The sequence below is a fragment of the Callospermophilus lateralis genome, chromosome 11 (genome assembly GCF_048772815.1).
Source record: "Callospermophilus lateralis isolate mCalLat2 chromosome 11, mCalLat2.hap1, whole genome shotgun sequence".
Taxonomy (NCBI): domain Eukaryota; kingdom Metazoa; phylum Chordata; class Mammalia; order Rodentia; family Sciuridae; genus Callospermophilus; species Callospermophilus lateralis.
This window is the reverse complement of record NC_135315.1, coordinates 51,039,945-51,058,756: the sequence shown is the minus strand read 5'-3', so window position 1 is coordinate 51,058,756 and position 18,812 is coordinate 51,039,945. Positions and strand designations below refer to the sequence as shown.

Below are 18,812 nucleotides of genomic sequence, written 5' to 3'. Positions count from 1 at the left end.
CCCGGAGGAGTGCTGGGTCCGTCCTTGATCATGAATATGCAATTTCTCGTTGAATATGCATGAACAAATCAAGATGGCGAGTTCAATCGTTTGTCCGGAAGTAGGCGGTATTTGTCGAGCGGCTTTCAGGAATGAGTGGGCTTCTCCTGGTCTCTAATCGAGCGCTGAATTCAGCTTTGGTGCTGGATCCTCAGGCTGAGCCGTTCCAAGAGGCCTCAGCTCAGAGGAAGGAGGCTAGCCACTGTCTGGGAGAGATCACGGGACCGCAACAATCCGGGAAAAGCAGATTAGCCATGGGGCGGAACACGAAAATCCTTGGGGATTTGGCGGGGGGGGGGGGGGGGGTGTTGGGAGGAGTGTCAAGGAATCTGAACATTAGGAAATCCTCCACTTTATAGAATATTTCAGAAATAAGATTGGGGGGGCGGGGATCCCAAGGGATTCTCCAATAAGAGAGGTGTAGGACTTCCACCCTCCCTCCAAAGCAGAGATGACACCGACTGCATAGCCACATTCGGAATGATCCTTGTTTGATGTCAGTGTCACGTCACCACCCTGGGAGGGGGGCACAACCATGAGGAAAAGAAACCGTCGCCTAAGGAAAAAGGCACACTCCCCTCCCCCAGTGCAGCTGCTGGCTCTGTCTGTTAGCCTGAATGCCCGCTGCTGGCACACTTCTGCCCCAATGCTCGTCTCTGCTGCAGTGGGGAATCCTCCCGGTGGCCCACAGGCAGCCTGCATCAGCCCCTTGGATCTGAGACCTTACTCCTTATAGTTGTGCCCTGATTCACAGGACCCAGTCTTGACTCCATATCCCTTGGTCCCCAGGCTTGTTCCAGATCTTCCGAATATCCCTCTCCACCTTTGACTCTGAGGGGTGTCCCTCTCCCACACCAGTTGTTCTCCAGGCACTTGTACGCCCATGTTTGTATTCCAGTCTCTCCTCCTATTTACCCCTGTCCCCCCCCAACCCCCAGGCTCTCAAGTTTGATGGCATTCCTCCACCTGCCCTTCCCTCTCACAGCTGAGGTTCTGGGCAGTGATGATGGCAATGCTGCCCAACACGACCCCTGCCCCCATGATGTCAGAAGGTGCCACAGTTTCATAGAGGACATAATACTGCAACATCAGGGCCACTACCACCTCAGAGTGCAGGACAGCGCACACCAGGGCAGGGTGGGCCTTGGTGACTGCATAGCTCACACACACAAAGGAGACCAAAGCAAGGATCCCCACTGCTCCCACACAGCTCCAACTCAGAGGGTCATTGGGTAGCACAGGGGTCTGTAGCAGAAAGAGGCCTGGCACAGAGCCCAAAAGCCCCACCAATCCAAATAGGAAGGCCACTGTTGGTAGGCAGGAGGGGAAGTGCAGGGAACGGTAGACCAGAAGCCCCAGTGATAGAGCCAGACCTCCTAGGAAAGCCAGCACATAGCCTAGGGCAGTGTAGAGGCCTGTGGTCCCCTCCTGCAGTGTCCCTAGTCCAGGTCCCACAATGATGATTAATCCCAGGGTGCTACCCAACAGGCCACACCAGTCATAGCCACTGAGACCCTGACTCTCAAGGCAGAGGGCGAGGAGAGCGGAGCACACGGTAGAAGAACCTTTACGAACAGTGGCAGCATTGCCAGCAGGCACCACTTGAACCGCACTGTAGGCACATCCAATGCTGAGGACGTTGAGCAGAGCATGGAGGAAGGCCCGGCCCCGGACATCAGGAGGTCCCAGCAGTGGGTCACCACGCAGCTTAAGTAGCAGGGCAATGGGGAGGTGGAAGAGGCATCGACCAATGAGCAGCTCCAGCGAAGGCAAGTGGGAAGCCTGGTAAGCCATGCGGGAGAAGGGGCCTACGAAGCCAGCAGGCAGGCCCCCACCCAGCAAGGCAACAAGCAGGCCCTTGGTTGCATCCGAGGGCCAGCAGCGCTGGTTCGAGGGGAGGTTGGGCGGAGTGGAGGCCGGCGATGGCTGGGTGAAGTCCGGCAGGTTGAAGTAGGGGTGACTGCCAGCCTGTTAGGGAGAAAAGAGCTCGAGCATGAGGGCAATCACAGCCCAAGGTGAATGCCAGGCTGGGGTCTGGGACCCTGCAGAACTCAAAGGACATAAAAGATCCTGAAAAATAGACGTAGTGGTACAATGTGGGCCTTTAGCATCTAAAGCAGGAAGTCGGGAGTGAGTGGTGCAGGAGTATGAGTATCCTGTTTTTCTGGGTAGTTCAGTCTTGAGAGGAGAAAAAGAAGGACCCAGGGATGCTCTGTTGTTTTGAGAAAGCGGAGGTAGCTTCTGATGCTGTGTAGATGCTGTGTATCTGTGTGATGTCACAAGCTCCAGGGACATGTGGGTACATCATTATGAGTTTCATTTTTATGTGTCTCTAGGACCACTGGCAAGTTTTAGGGGAGAAGAAGGGAAGTTACCAGGAGCAGAATGTTGTATTCTCTATGCCCCTTATGCCCTCTGGCCCCTATACTCACCATCTTTCCTTGGACTTCCTCCTCTCCTCCTGGCTCAGGGGGCCTGAGCCCCTCAGAGCTCCAGCCATTGTGACCTGGTTGGAGTGGGGGTGGAGTTCTTCTCTGGAACCTTCCTGGAGTGGGGTGGGGCTATCTTCTCATGAATTCCAATTCTGCTTGTTTCTTCTTTGTTTCCATGACTCCAAAGTGTGTCTGATTCCCTCTCTCTCTCTCTCTCTCTCTCTCTCTCTTTTTTTTTTTTTTTGTGTGTGTGTGGTACTAGGGATTGAACTCCGGGACTCTCTACCACTGAGCTATATCCCCAGCCCTTTTTATTTTTTATTTTGAGAAAACGTCTTCCTAAGTTGCCAAGGCTGTCCTTGAACTTCCAATCCTCCTGCCTCAATCTCCCAGGTCCCTCAGATTACAGGCATGAGCCCCTGCACCCAGTTTTTCTCTATTTATTATTGTTGTTCTGGAGGTTTAACCCAGGGCACTCTGCCACTAAGCCACACCCCCAGATTTTTATTCTTTCTTAAAAATTTGAGTCAGGGTCTCACTAAATTACCTAGGTTAGCTTCAAACTTGTAATTCTTCTGCCCCAGCCTCCCAAGTTGTTGTTATTACAGGCATGTAATTTCTCCTTGAATGGCTCTGAGATACTTCTTTGGCTTTAGATTCATTTGTTTATTTGTCTTGCTTTGTTTCACAAAGATTTTAAGGAGAAGAGCTCTGAGGTCTGACTCCTCTCTCCTGAGTTCTTTCCAGAACCAGGGAGGAGTCTCTGGGATTGTCCCTCTGGAGTTTCAGGAATGTGTTTCTTCTGTGTGTGCTTTTTCTACCTGGTGTTTTGATGGTGCTGCCCAAGGAGGCCCACACCAGGGCCTCTGCATTCATGCACAAAATATATGGATGTGGATGTGGATATTTCCACTTGTGGAGACAAAGTACCAAGCTGTGCATTCATCTGCACTGGTGGTCACTGATGTGTGCTTGTTTTGTATGCCTTGGGGTTTTCCTTGTCACGGGCCTGGTGGCGTACGTTGAGCATTTCTGGTGTGTCTAAGGCATGTGGGCCTGCCATGTTGTATATATATGGCCCAGAGAGTGTGTGTACACTATTAGGCGATTAGATTGCACCCCTTAGTGAAGGGCGTGATGGAGAAAAGGCAGAGTGGGGGTGTCCCTTCCCAGGGAGTGGGTGGCTGTGTGTCCCTGTAGGGACACTGCAGCCTGGCCCGCGCCCGGCTGAGTGTTCACCCTCCCGGTCGCCCGGCGCCGCGCGTTTCCCTGTGCGCGATCGGCCGGGCGAAGGCCCTCGTACATTGGAGCCTTGTGTCGGTGTCTGCTGCGCTGCGCCGCGCCGGCCTCCTCTCGGCGGCGGCGGCGCTGGGGGGGGACTGTTTCCGGGGGTGGGGGTGGGGGTAGGACCGGGGCGGGGGGGAGCCGATGATGTCAGCGGCGGCGGCGGCGGCGGCGGGGCCGGGCCGGGGCCGGGCGCTGGGGGGGCCAGGGCCGGAGCCGGAGCCGGAGCCGGAGCTGGAGGCGGGCGAAACCTGAGCGGCCGGGGGCGGCCACGGTGATGAGCCGGGCCTGGCGGACGCGGCGCCATCGCAGTCAGGTGGGCCCCGAGGCGAACCGGGCAGGGCCAGGGCGGACCGGAGCCAACTGCCGGGCCCCCTCCCCGCTGCCCGGCGCCGTGGGGGCCCTAGCCGCGCCCCGGGCCGCTACCGCTCCCCTTTGGAGTTGACCTGGGGGCTCAGGGGTCGGGGACTGAGCCTGGCCCCGCCCCCGGGCGCGCACGGCGCTGGGGGGCGACTAAGGGGGCCCTGGTATGGCGTCCGAGGGAGCGGTGGACTGGGGACGCGATTGCCCCGGGCTGTGGAAGGGGCCGTACTCACTCCCCCTTTGAAGGGTTAATTCTGCAGCCTAAAGTCCCCCTCCCCGCGGGGGGCAGGTTGGGGGTGGGGTGGGGCGGGTGTGAGCCCAGGCAAGCGCTGCAAGCTGCTGGGAGGGTGATGGCGTAGGAGCCAGGCAGAGAGGGGGAGGGGTGGGCCTCTGAGCGCCCCAGAGTTGGGGTGTGCGGGGTGCGCGGGGTGCGCAGTGTGAGCAGGAGCACTGGATCCGCCGCGCCGTCGGGGCAGGGTTGTGGCTGTGAGTCTTGGAGATTGTGTCTCCTGCAGTGTTGTGGGGCAAGGTAAACCGCTCTGGGGCACCACCGTTTGCTCCTCTGGCAGTCAGGGGCCCAGGTTGGGCCCTGCCTGGGCCATAGAGATAGAAGGCCAGGAGGGGTGTCCAGTGCTGTGGGGCAGAATTACTTACAAGATGTGGCCCTATGGCTTTGGGTGACAGATGGGCATTCTAAGCAGGGTACAATACGCTGAGTGCGGAGTTTGTTTGTTGTGAGGTTGTATGTATATTTTCCATTAGCCTGTGTTTTCTTGCACGTATGTCTTGTGCTGCACATATGAACTGTGTATGCTTGCTTGTTCTATGCATAGCTGGCATGGTGTACTTCTTATGGAAGGCTCCTGAATGCAGGGTGTATGTGCCCATTTGGAAGGGGCAGTTGTGTACCTTTGAGTTAAGGTATCACATCTGGGTGTCATTTCTGTGGTCCTGCCAAGGTGTGGTCCACTTGTGGTGAGGACAGACTGATGGATGGGTTTGTGTGTTTGTACAGAGTGAGTTGCATGGGGGCCACACATCTAGAACTCAGATCCCATGTATCACAAGGGGATTGATAAATCCCAGGGTGTGTCTCTGGTTCCTGTGGGTCAGCTGGCATTGGTGTGAAAGGTTCTGGGTGGGATGTGCAAGTTGTGTTTATGGCATCATGGGCAGCCAAGCAAAAGGAAGGTTGTGTGTTTGCAACATTCTCTGCGGGATTCTTTTGTGACGTTGTTTGTGGGAGCCTGTCCGAGCTGTTGGGCTGGGAGGCAAGCTGGTCAGAAAACACTTGTGGGGAGGGAGGTGGCGTGACAAGGGCAATGTGGGCCTCAAACCCAAGAGACCAGCCGCAAGCTGTGTGTGAGTGCCTACCTTCTGTATGCTTAAGTGGGGGTATGGGGCTGCAGAGGAGCTGTTATGGGAAGACAGGGAGATAAATATGGGGCAGAGCAAGGGCAGCAGGCAGGAGGCATGGGTGTTGTCAAGGTGGCACATCTCTTGTAGGGTCTGTGTGCTTGCCGCTCACCCAGCCTGTCAGGGTCACCGAGAGGAGAGTCCTGGCGCCTGCATGGGAAGTGAGCTTAGACAGTGTGGCTCCTTGGCCATGTTTATGTAAAGACTGGGTGTGACTTTTGTCACTAAAATGGAAAAAAGAAACATGAAGTTTTCAGTCTCCTCCTCCTACTTTGCCCTCTCCCTCTCTCTGCCCCCCTTGTGGGTATCTGTGACGCACACTGGGCCCCACTCTGGTGACTGGAGGAAGGTGGAAGGGCCTTGAACAGAATTTGCTCACTAGGCAGATTCCTTAGAACAGGTTTTCCTCACCTTTGGGGCCTGGGCCTTCTGTAGGGGCATGTGTATGCACATGGATGCATGCTCCAGTTGTGCATGACACTGTGTACTTCTCTTGGCCTGCAGGAGGGCATATATACATGGAGGAAGGAGAGCATTGTGGCTGGATCCTTCAGTCTGGGGATGGGGAAGGGGCTGGCTGCTGTGTGAAGCCTGCGGGACAGGTGCAAAACAGAAGCCTTGCACTGGAACTAAAGAGTTCTGTGGCTCTGTGACTTACTGGCACTTTGCCTAAGTGAGCCTCAGTTCCACATCTGTAAAACCGCCCTAATTATGTGTTCTACCTACCACTGACCTGGGAAACAGACCTGGACTGTTAGCTTCAGTTTGGGGGTTGTGCCTGTGCCAGATCCTGTCGGCCCTCTGTCAGCACTGAGAATCCCCTTCCGGTTTCACTAATAGCAATGGCTGTAAACACTTGGACAACACTAACTGAGTATTGGACACCATTCTTGGTGCCTTTTCTTACTGTTGCTCATTTAGTCCTCACAGTAGGTACTCTGATTACCTCCCTTTTTCAGGTAAGGCAATTGAGCCCAGAGAAGTTAGTAATTTGTCCAAAGTCACTTAGCTAGTAAAAGTTAAAACTATATTTGAACCCAAGCAGTCAAGTTCCAGATCCTGTGTTCTTAATTGCTGTGCTCTGATGCCTTCCTGGAGTATTAAGTGGACCTCTCTGCACGCGCACACGCACGCACACACGCATGCACACACATACACTTCTCCTCAGTTTTTGCAGAACTCAGCATCTCACCAGGAAAGCAGTATGCTTAGGTAGCACTCTCAGGAATCCCAGCCCAGCGCTTGAGACCCTAAAGATCTGCTACTATATAACATGGGTGCTGGCCAGAGGGGCACAAAATGTTGGTAAGTCAGAGGAAAGAAAGGTTGTCCTTGTCCTGTGGGTCATAGAGGGCCCCCCCAAAAAAACAGTACATTTGATCTTAACATTTTGGAGGAATGTTGAGAAGAAATTACTGAGAGGGCATTGCTGGCAGGAGACTTAGCAGAGGCAAAGGCACAGAGGTGGAATATGTGGAGGTTGAAGAGCATACTGGGTATTTAAAGAGAGAATAACAGGCAATATTAAGGGAAACTTGGAGCTGGACCAGAGCCCTTGAGTACTTGGTGGAGGAATTTGAACTTCATTCTTAAGTCAGTGGGGACTATAGACAGTTTTTGAACCTAGCTGTGTTAGTACCTGAACTGCCAGTAGGAACACTGCCTCCCATGTGAGGAAAGCTGGATGGGAAAGGTGAGCCTAAAGAGGGAAGGCTGGGAGGCCTTGGCCTTGGACCATGTAAGTGTTAATAAGGACCTGTTTGGAGGCCAAAGGCGGGTTGAGAGAAAACTTGCAAAGCCATTCCCAAGCTCAGCCGCAGTTTCAGCCAGACTTGGTGACTGCTGGATTTGGGAGCAAGGGAAAGGGTGGAGTCAGACATGACACATTTAGCACTTAGCACGTGAGACCTTGTGTGGTGATTTATGTAACCAGCTGGCCTGCCCGTAGGCCCCTTCAGGACAGGATCCAGCAGAATGACAGATGCAAAGATTTAACATCTGGGGTCTGCCCAGCCTGAATTCAAATCTTGACTCTGCTATTTTCAAGCTGTGTGACCTTGATCAAGGTATATCCCTCTCTGGTTCCTCTTCTATAAAATTGGGAGAATATAAATAGAATATAAATACCTATTTTGGGTGACTATTTAAAGGATATGATTAAAGGAGGCAATGCATGTAAAGCCCCTGGAAACTTACCAGGCAAATTGTGCATGTATTAGTAATGGTCAAGTTATAATCATCATTCCCAGCTCCTACCTGACTCAGTTTGGCACTGAGGGTGGCTTCTTCCTGAGGATAGACAGACTTGAAGCAGACTTTGAGGGCAAGTTCATTTATCAGAATTGTATGTGTGTGTGTGTGTTACTGGGGATTGAACTCAGGGCCCCATACATGGTAGACAAACACAATACCTCTGAATGGCACACCCAGCTCTTAAAATTTTTTTAACCCCTTACATTGTGTGCTAGACAATGTGCTTAGGCCTGGAGATATTACAGTGAACAAAGCAGACAAAAATCCCTACTGTTGCCAGCCTTGAAGTCTATATTCTAGAGATAAATGAGCAATGTGTTTTACTAAGTTCCAAGAAGAAAAATAAAGGAGTTTAGGAAGATATGAAGTTTGGGGGGTGGGGGTAGGCCAGGGAAGGCCCCTGGGTAAGGGGACTTTTTGAATCAAAACTGAAGTATGAGGTTATCTGGAGAAAAGAACATTCCATGCAGAGGGAACAAGAGGTGGAGCATATCCCTGTCACAATGGCACCTCCAGGGTCACACAAGCAGTCAAGAGTAGAGAAATGGTAAGAATAAGAAACTTAAAACCCAAGAGTCACCATCTTACCTTGAAGCCCAATTTCTGCCTCTTTTTTTTTTTTTTTTTTTTTTCACCATTTCCCCCCACCATCTTCCAGGGCTGAGTTTCAAGACAAGGCACAAACTACTTTGGTATCCACAGGAAATTGATTCCAGGGCTCATCACAGATATGACATCCTTGGATGCTCAAGTCCCTTCATAAAATGGCATAATATTTGTATCTAACCTATGTATATTTTAAATTATCTCTACATATAGTATATAACACCATGTAAATGCTATGTAAGTAGTCACTATACTGTACTTAGGGAACAATGATAAGAAAAATAAAGTCTGTACACACATAGTTTTTTTTTTTCTGAATATTTTCAATCCTCTGTTGGTTGAATCTGCCTCTTACTAATTCATTTAATCTTTTCAACAACCCCACAAGTGGGAGATATTAATCATCTTTGCCTTATAGTTAAGGAAACTTAGAAACAGAGAGGTGAATGACTTATGCAGGATCACATAGCTAGTGTCTTCTCCACCCCCCGTCCCCGACCGATAAACCCTTGCAGGACAGTGGCCAGCAGTGAGGCAGTTGAACTCAGGAAAGCTGAATCCAAACCCCAGCTTGGATTCAGCTTTCCTGAGTTAACTTGTTAGCAACAAGACCAGGAGCAGGGGGGCTGAGGCTAGAAAATATTCTTAGCATGCACAAGGCCCTGGTTCAATCCCTAGCACTGCCAAAAACCAGGGGCAAATCACTGCATCACTATATTTTCTGGACCTGAAGTGAGTTTAGAGTGTTGAAATTCTCTACACTGTGGTCATTTTGGATATTGATATGATGCAGATAAAATCTTTGGCACTATATTTTGCACATAAGTATTTATAAATGGCAGCTAAAAGACCATAATGACTGCAATTCTAGATGATCTCTAAGGGCCAGTCCAGCTTTGAGTCTCTGTGGTTTTAAGAAGCCCTAACAGGCCTTGTCCAAGTGTCAAGGCAGTCAGCATACAGCTGCTTGTCTGCAGGCACCAAGCCTCCCATGGATGGTTGTGCAGGTGAGCAGGGCTGGCCATGGGTGAATGGGGACTGGAATTAAACTCTGACTTCTGCTTACTTGGAAGAAGAGGACACAAACGCTCCAGTGGACTAGTGGCATCCCAGTAGGAGCTGTAAACATGTCCTTCATCATGGTGTAGAGAAGTCATCAGGAACACTGACTTTGAAGCCAAGTTTCCTGGGATCAGTTCCCAGCCCAACTACTGGTCATATATCTACTTGGGCAAATTACACAGTACATCTGAGCCTCTGTCACCTTAAAATGAATAAACTGTCTGCCACCTTTCTGGGTAGCAATGAGAAGCAAATGAAATAATGCAATAAAGTGCTGACTCTTGGGGTCCCAGTGAGCTGGGGGCTATCATGGAAGTTGGAAGTCTAATCACAGCCCATGGCTTTCCTAGGATTCCCAACCTATTCACAGCATGAACAGAATTCCTGGTCTGTGCCTGACAGTCAGGGTTGTCAAAATTTTTGAATAGGGGCTAGGGTTATAACTCAGTGGTAGAGCGCTGCCTAGCATGTGTGAGGCTATTCCAAAAGGAATAGCAGGCAACCCAAATGCACTGCATAAAAATAAAGGTTAAAAATAAAAAAACCCAACTTTTGAATATCACCTCTGTTTACCCACCTTCCTTCTTGTTCAAGAGAGGAATCAGAGTTGGCTTTTGCAGGAAAATTTAAAATACTGTGGGGAGAAGGCCTTTAAGTCCAGATGGCATGGGTAGTAAATGGGAAAAGAACATTTTGTGGGGGTTGGGGATTGCATGAGGAACTCCTGATGCAGGCCACACATGAGTATATGTGTGATGTGGACAGGGCACTCAGAAGGATGCCACCCTACCCCACCATCCAAGAGGCCAGAGTTCCCAGGCTGCCTGGAGGGCAGATAAGAGAGACCTTTCAGGTCAACAGGTCTAAATCTATGAACAGGTCCCACTTGTTATTCCCAGCTCTGTATGACTTTGGATAAGGCACTGAAACTCAGATATTTCAAGTAAAAGATGGGAACTCAAGGCCCTAAACTACTCACGGGGGTGGGGAAGCAGCTGAGTTGCTATCTGAGCTAGCAACTACCAAACTTGCTTTTGGGTTCCTGCTATTCCTTTTGGTGGAGGCTTCTGGCAAGAGATGAGGTAGAGGGGTCTTATTTCCCCTGCTTTTTAAGCCCAAATCCCTAGGCCACCAGGTCTCATAAGAAGTGGGACCCAAGGCTCCCCACCCTTGGTCTGGTGGCCTTTCCAGTGCCCTTTAGAGACTGGAACAAGCAGGCACTTGTCAGTGGTCTTTAGAGGTCACCTGGTACCCTAAGATTTATAGGGCTGGAAGCATGTGAGGAGGCCATCTCCTAATCTGAATACCTAGTAGCTTGGTCTAATAAGAAAGCTTACATAGACTAGGCCTGGTGGTGTGGTGCAAACCTGTAATCCCAGCAACTCGGAAGACTGAGGCAGGAGGAACACAGGCTCAAGACCAGTCTCAGAGCTGGGTGTGGTGGCACACACCTGTAATCCTAGTAGATCAGGAGGCTGAGACAGGAGGATCATGAGTTTAAAGCCAGCCTCAGCAACTTAGTAAGATTCTGTCTCAAAATAATATATAAAATGGGCTGGAAATGTGGCTCAGTGGTTTAAATTACCCCTGCTTAAATCCCTGGTACCCTCCCCCCCAGAAATTACACAAATATATTTTAATATGTAAATGTACCAATTGTGATAAAAGACAACATCCAAATCTTTGATTTCCTTTGAGCCCCAAGGTTGGACCAAAGGGACTTGAAAGTGATCTGACAGGCTTTCCTGAACCTATGGGGTTGGACTGTGCTGCTGTATTGTACAGAGGTGAACTGGGAATATGTGAATTATCTTGTTTCTGTACTTCTATGGGCCCAGCAGAAAAAGCCTCTCCGATAATCTTTGTGACCTTGTAGGTCTGACTGGATGAGGCAAAACAAATAACCTGACAGAGGTTCCCGGGAGGAATCAGGGTCTGCAGAGCAGTGCAGATATCCTCTCTGACCCTGACCACTGTACCAATGCCCACTCCCTACAGTCCTTCATTCCAGTTCTTGTCCTAAGGACCCTTTCCTGCCTCCTCCTCTCAGTTCTCCTGACATGGTTTCTGTTTCTCCACAGAAGGAAGAGGCTGGGCAGAAGGGACTCACTGAGCCACCCCCCAGTCCGCTCCATGCTGGCTGTGCTCTCAGGTGAGAGGGTACCAAGAGGACTATATCTAGGAAAAATTAAACTTAGGGTAGCATGCCTGCAAGGGCACCCATTTTGTCCAGGCTGGAGAGTTCTGGGAAATGATTGGCAGTAGTTGTGGGAGCTTCCTTATCCTTCCAATGAGAGAGGTTTCCATTGCTTACCTGCTAGTCTGTGACTGGAAGTCATAGACTTCTTGACCTTTAGGATGACCTATGGTATCTCTGGCCTCTCTTTTAGCCCTAGATATTAGAAATACTGGTCTTGAACATTGGTTAGACTTGGGTGGCTGAGTGTTAACTTCTGTGACCTGAAGTTACTCAATCTTCTACTAATTTTTGACCAGCCTGACCCCTTCTCAGTTCACTTCCCTGGTCTTAGAGGCCTCTGCCCTCTGCACAACCTCTGAGACTCTCCCTGGCCTCTTTTCCCCATGTCTAGGCTGGCGCCATGCCCCCACCTGCAGAGGTGACGGACCCATCCCATGCCCCCGCCGTCTTGCGCCAGCTCAATGAGCAGCGGCTCCGTGGCCTCTTCTGTGACGTCACCCTCATAGCTGGAGACACCAAGTTCCCCGCTCACCGCAGCGTCCTGGCTGCCTCTAGTCCCTTCTTCAGAGAGGCCCTGCTAGCTTCAGCCCCACTGCCCCTCCCACCAGTTACTGGGGGCTCAGCTCCCAATCCTGCAACCACCACAGCTGCCTCTTCTTCCTCTTCCTCCTCCTCTTCTTCCTCTTCCTCCTCTTCCTCCTCTTCCTCCTCTTCTTCTTCTTCCTCTTCCCCCTCTTCTCCCCCTCCAGCCTCTCCCTCTGCTTTATCCCCACCCCGGGTCCTTGAGCTTCCAGGGGTCCCAGCAGCTGCCTTCTCTGATGTCCTCAACTTCATCTATAGTGCCCGGCTTGCACTCCCTGGTGGTGGAGGGGACGGGGCAGCTGTGGCAGAGATTGGAGCTCTGGGGCGGCGTCTGGGCATCTCCCGCCTGCAGGGCCTTGGGGAGGGAGACGATGCATGGGTACCTCCCACCCCAGCCCCCATGGCCACCTCACAGCCTGAAGAGGACAGTTTCGGGTCTGGGCCTAGGCCAGATGGAGAATGGGAGGGTGACAGGGCTGATGCCCAGGCCCCTGACTCACAGCCCCCGCTGCCACGTCGGCCCCTCCCTTGCCCACGATGTGGGAAAAGCTTCATCCATCCCAAGCGGCTACAGACCCATGAGGCCCAGTGTCGACGGGGGGCCAGCACTCGAGGGTCTGCAGGGCTGGGAGCTGGGGGCTCTGGCCCTGGTGGTCCTGCAGGAGTGGATGCCTCAGCCCTACCCCCACCAGTGGGCTTTCGAGGTGGCCCTGAGCACGTGGTGAAGGTGGTGGGTGGCCATGTGCTGTACGTGTGCGCAGCCTGCGAGCGTTCCTACGTGACCCTGTCCAGCCTGAAGCGGCACAGCAATGTGCATTCGTGGCGGAGGAAGTACCCCTGCCGCTACTGTGAGAAGGTGTTTGCCCTGGCTGAGTACCGCACCAAACACGAGGTGTGGCATACTGGGGAGCGCAGGTGAGTGGTCTGGGTCCAGGAGTGGAGGGTTGGGAAGGAGGGCCCAGGGTCAGCACTCAGAGGCCTTGGACAAAGGAGGGAAGGTATAGACGGTGGGGTCTAGAAAGTCATCCTGAATCTGGTCTACTTATGCCCTGGCCTCTGTTCACTGGCACTCACTCACTGCCCACATCCACCCCCAGCCTCTTCCTTAACAGCATCTTGCCTGCCTGTGTCCTGGGTTGGCACTGTGGGGAAGGCCAGGAAGTAAAGAATGAACTGCCCTTACAGAGGGGACACACAAAGGCGTGTTCACCAGTACTTATAATACTCAGAACAATGCCAGGTAGTTCCATAGCATGTCCTTGTTCTTAAGTCATTTCCTAATTCTGTTATTTGTGCTTCAGAAGGCTTTGTGAGTTAGGATGTGTGATTATTCCCAGTTCACAGATTGAACAGTTGAGGCTAGGAGTGGTGCCCCTCAGGAGACTGGCAGGATGAAGCAAAGCAGCATCAAGGGAGGGTGAAAATATGGCTGGGGGAGTTATAGGTTTGAGGGCTGCAGAGGACATGGAAACTGAGACCCTGGCTTCAGGGCCCCTGACTCAAGTGGCTCTGTTCCTGCCCTGTTCCCTACTGTCCTGGCCCAGGTACCAGTGCATCTTCTGCTGGGAGACCTTTGTCACCTATTATAACCTGAAGACCCACCAGCGAGCCTTCCATGGCATTAGCCCGGGCCTCCTAGCCAGTGAGAAGACACCCAATGGAGGCTACAAGCCCAAGCTCAATACCCTGAAGCTGTACCGCCTGCTCCCCATGCGGGCAGCCAAGCGGCCCTACAAGACCTACAGCCAGGGAGCCCCTGAGGGCCCCCTTTCTCCAAGCCTCCACCCACCGGCCCCTGTGGCAATGCCAGCTAGCCCCCCACCCGGACCCCCACCTGCCCCAGAGCCTGGCCCACCACCCTCTGTCATCACCTTTGCTCACCCAGCTCCTTCTGTCATTGTCCATGGGAGCAGCAGCAGTGGTGGTACAGGGAGTGGATCAGCCACCACAGGAGGGTCCCAGGCTGCCTCAGTAATCACTTACACTGCTCCCCCAAGGCCCCCTAAGAAACGAGAGTACCCACCTCCTCCCCCTGAGCCCGCAGTAACACCCACCAGCCCGGCCACCACCTTGGTCAGCCCAGCCACAGCTGCAGGGCCAGCTACAGCTGCAGAGGAGGCCAAGAGCCGGAATCCACGGGCTGGGAGGACTCTGACTTATACAGCCAAGCCAGTGGGTGGGGTTGGTGGGGGTGGGGGTCCCCCCACAGGGCCTGGCCGGGGCCCCTCTCAGCTACAGGCTCCACCTCCACTGTGTCAGATCACTGTGCGAATTGGGGAAGAGGCCATTGTCAAGCGCCGCATCTCAGAAACTGACCTTCGTCCTGGAGAGCTGAGTGGAGAGGAAATGGAGGAGAGCGAGGAGGAGGATGAAGAGGACGAGGAGGACGAGGACGAGGAGGATGATGAGGAATCAAAGGCTGGTGGGGAGGACCAGCTCTGGAGGCCCTACTATTCATACAAGCCTAAGCGCAAGGCTGGAGCTGCCAATGGTGGCGGTGGTGGAGGTAGTGGGATAACCAGAGGACGACGGCCACCACGCTGGAGGCAAAAGCTAGAACGGAGGGGCTGGGAGGAGAGCCCCACAGTGGAAAGCCCAGTAGGGCGTGTCCGTGGTGAGCGGAGGCACCGCTGTGGGGACTGTGCCCAGACCTTTGCCACCCTGAGGAAGCTGCGAAAGCACCAGGAGGCCCACAGTGGGGGCTCCCACAGCTCTCGGGCTGGACGGAGGCCTTCCACCCGCTTCACCTGTCCCCACTGCTCAAAGGTGTGCAAAACAGCAGCTGCCCTGAGCCGCCATGGACAGAGGCATGCTGCTGAGCGGCCCGGAGGCACCCCCACACCTGTCATTGCCTATTCTAAGGGCAGCACTGGCACCAGGCCTGGGGATGTCAAGGAAGAGGCCCCACAGGAGATGCAAGTGTCCTCATCAAGTGGGGAGGCAGGTGGTGGGAATGCTGCTGCTGAGGAAGCTTCTGAGATGGCCTCACTCCAGGACCCTGTCATCTCAGGGGGTGAGGAGCCCCCGGTAGCAGGAGGGGGCAGCTATGCATATCCCCCTGTGCAGGAATTTCCACTGGCTCTGATAGGGAGTGGCCGGGAACCAAGTGGAGGCAGAGGAAAACCTGGGAGTGAGGGGCTAGTGGGTGTTTCGGAAGGGGACCGGATAGAGGGGATGGGGGCTGCCAAAGTCACCTTCTACCCTGAGCCCTATCCACTTGTCTATGGCCCCCAGCTCCTTGCTGCCTACCCTTACAACTTCAGCAACTTGGCTGCTCTCCCAGTTGCTCTCAACATGGTCCTACCTGATGAAAAGGGTGGGGGAGCCCTTCCTTTCCTACCAGGGGTCTTTGGCTACGCAGTGAATCCTCAAGCAGCACCCCCTACTCCCCCAACTCCACCTCCCCCAACTCTTCCTCCATCAGTTCCCCCTAAGGGAGAAGGGGAAAGGGCAGGGGTTGAGAGAAACCAGAAGGGAGATGTGGGGTGAGCTCTAGGGCCAGACCCCCCTTTCACTAGATGCCACCCTCCCTGAACCCCCTACCACTACCAGCTCCCTGGCTTCCTTGCCCTAGGGGTCCTGCCACACTCTTGTGCAGGGACTTGGGGGCCCCTGGAGCTCAGGAGTCAGGCTGCTTTGTGTGAGATTGTAGTTTTCCCATCTCCTGGGAAGGGATCTTTGGTGGTTCCCCTCTCAATCTTCCTCCAGGGAATGGCCCCATGAGGGGCAGGGCCAGCTCCCATCCCTTCTCCAGCCCTTGGGGCAACTGAGCAATATACTTATTTGAATTTCTACTCATGGCCCCCACCAGCTCTGAATGTCTAACCTGCTCCCCTAATTTGTAAACCTAGGGGGAAACCATCTCTCTCACTTAATGATCCCCACCTCGTTCTGAAGCTTTCTCTAAGTCCTTCCCCAGATGCTTCCTAGAACATTCCATTCTTTGTGGCCCAGGGCCTGGACCAGACCATTGTGATACCTGACTCACCTTCCTGGGAGCATGACTTTGGATTCCGTTCTTCCCAAGGGTGGGTCTCTCTATCCCTATTTCCTTCACATTGAGATGCCATGCCTTCCTTGGCTTCCATGCCTTTGGATCTTCCATGCTCCTTTCCCATACTCCTAGGCTTTGGAGGTGGCCTCGCCCAATCCAGGTCAAGGAGGTAGTGACAGGACAGCTTAACCCTCTGTTCCATGGCTGAGTACTCTTCCAACCCAGGCCAGGGAAATCTTGGCCCTACCTTGACCCTCAAATCCAGTGAGCTTCAGATTCTTCCAAGGCAAAAGAGGTGAATCAATTACACCTCTTCATGTCTTTACACATGGCCTCTTCTGGACTAAATCAGATTTGGGGGTCAGGAGGAGAGAGCTCCATATGGAATGGAGAAAGGAATCTACTTTCTCCCAGTTTTCCCCCTTTCCTGATGGTTTCTCCCAAACTAGACCAAATAGCCAGAAAAAACGATGGGGGTTGGATGGGTGGGTAAGCCCAAGATTTGCACATGACCTTCCATCCTTACCTTTTCCCCCATCTTCCCTAGTGTTGCTCTCACCAATCACTCCAGATGGTTTTGGGGGAACCATCCTACTTTCCTGGTGGGCTTTGGGGTATCCCCACCAACTTTCCCTACAAAAGAGCACCTTACACCCCATCTTTGACTCAGTTCCCCACACCCAAAGATCCCAGCCTAGGGATGGGGTACAGGGACCTTAAATAGTCCCTAATCCCTAATTTGCACTAGTTAACCCTGGTCAGGGGTCACTATATTTCCTTCCAGTGGGGGAGAAGACTGAAATGTTTGTTTCTAAAGTTCTTTGAAAACAGGGCCTCCCTGCTCTGCGATTGGAAGAACATTTCTCTCTCTCCCCACCTTCCCCCTCCCCCAGAAAAAAACAGCTCACAAGGGGAGAACCAGTATGGGGAAGCAGATTAAAAAATGGGAATTAGAGGAGTGTAGTTTAAAAATGGGGAAAAGTTGCTATCAAGAAAGCAGCTTTTCTCTCAGCTACTGTTTTTTGGGGCCAAGATGGCTGCCCTCTCAGCAACTGCCTAGAGGGCAAGATCATGGCTTTTAGAGGGAGGTGAATCTGGAGAGCGCCAGGATCATCCTCCTGCCCCCTTTCCCTCCCAGCCTATAGGAAGGGGGAGGTGTTGGACAGGCTCCCTGAATGTTAACCAGGGAGGAGTCACTCCTTCTTTCCTCCTCTGTCTCTTTGCACTTTTCTTGGTCTTGGCCACAGTCTGAGTGAAGAATTTCCTACTGAATGTACCAAGTTCCAATTTTTAATGGGGAAAACATTTGAAACAGGGAAAAATGCAAAAAAAAAAAAAAAAATCACTAAAAATTCCCACAAATCGTTTCTGGCACTTTAGAAAAAACTGCAAAAAATACATAATAAAGAATACATATATATATCTACACACAAATTATATATATATATATATACAGCGGAACCACAAGAGAGACTGAGGAAGGCCTGGAGGCAGGGGACAGATGTGATGACAGTCCCCCTGTACCCTTCACCCACACTCCTCTGAGGCAAACAGGCACAGGAGAATGGAAGGGGTTGAGGATGGACCGGGGAATTTGAATTTCAGAATAGGTCAAAATTCCAAAATCCATGGATATTGGAAGAATTGAGATTGTAAACGTTTTTTTCTTTTTTTGAAATGTGTAAGGAAAATAGCTTACAGAATTTGGTGGTTCTGGGCAATGAATGAGATTGTGGCAAAGTGGAGATTAAAATATATGTATTTGAGTGGGAGAATTTGAATATTGAGTTTCAGATGTTGGAAATTAGGGATTTTGCAATTTTGTTATTTGAAAATGATCGAGTTTTGTCAGTTTTTGCCCTCTTTCCCCATGTTCCCTAAGAAAAAGGTGATGATAGAATGGGAAGGCCACCGGTTCTGTGCCACAGCACGCAAGATTTAGAATTCTACAGACTCTAGCTCTATATGTAGTGAGGACCCAGAATTAGAGAAACTGACCAATATTTATCTCCGCATTTGTGTGTGTGTCCAACTCTCTAGGCCAATAAACCAACAAGACAAATGAACTGTGCTCCACAGTGGGATGCCAGGTGCAGTTATTTGTGTGGCTGGTGGGTTTGGGGGAAAGGGACATATTTTCCTTGTCCCACAGGGATCCTTACATTAGAAGTTGTAGCCCTATTCTCTCTCTTACAACAACAGCTTTCAGCAATTGAGTAGGTAAGTGTGAGGGTTGTTGACTCTAGGTGCTTCTTTGTAATTGCTGTAGCCACTAGGATCCAGCTGACTTTGGTCTGACCTCCAAGCAGAAACATTAACTCAATCCATTTCATACAGCCTTCTGTGCATAACTGCTGGATGGAAGATCTCTGTATCCTTGAATGGCCTTGCTTCAAACCAGATTCAACCCTTTTTCCAGTCTGAAAGTAAACTGAGGCAAAAAATATGTGATGACCATAAAAGATATGACCTCATTCCATTCTTAGCCTCTCCATTGGCTTCAACTCCTTGCCTGTCCTCCTCTCTCCTATCTTTTCCACTGATATGGAGGGATGGGCTGGTAAAATGAGTGAAGGTGGTT

General features: G+C 52.0%; 2 protein-coding genes across 3 annotated transcripts; one reads left to right on the top strand and one right to left on the bottom strand.

Annotated features, from left to right (window-relative positions):
* Window positions 1-981: 981 nt before the first annotated feature.
* Window positions 982-2,542, bottom strand: Slc35g6 (solute carrier family 35 member G6). Its single transcript, XM_076871402.1, has 2 exons — window positions 2,472-2,542; window positions 982-2,007 (listed from the first exon to the last, which is right to left on the bottom strand). The coding sequence occupies exons 1-2, from the start codon at window positions 2,472-2,474 to the stop codon at window positions 982-984; spliced, it is 1,029 nt and encodes a 342-aa protein (XP_076727517.1). The 5' UTR covers window positions 2,475-2,542.
* Window positions 1,785-18,302, top strand: Zbtb4 (zinc finger and BTB domain containing 4). 2 transcript variants are annotated; one of them, XM_076869607.1, is made up of 4 exons: window positions 1,785-1,824; window positions 11,537-11,607; window positions 12,047-13,152; window positions 13,782-18,302. In XM_076869607.1, exons 3-4 carry the CDS (start codon window positions 12,056-12,058, stop codon window positions 15,724-15,726), a joined length of 3,042 nt encoding a protein of 1,013 aa, XP_076725722.1. In that variant the 5' UTR covers window positions 1,785-1,824; window positions 11,537-11,607; window positions 12,047-12,055; the 3' UTR covers window positions 15,727-18,302. The 2 variants fall into 2 exon arrangements, with proteins under 2 accessions (XP_076725722.1, XP_076725721.1); XM_076869606.1 differs by lacking the exon at window positions 1,785-1,824 and adding an exon at window positions 3,949-4,071.
* Window positions 18,303-18,812: the final 510 nt, after the last annotated feature.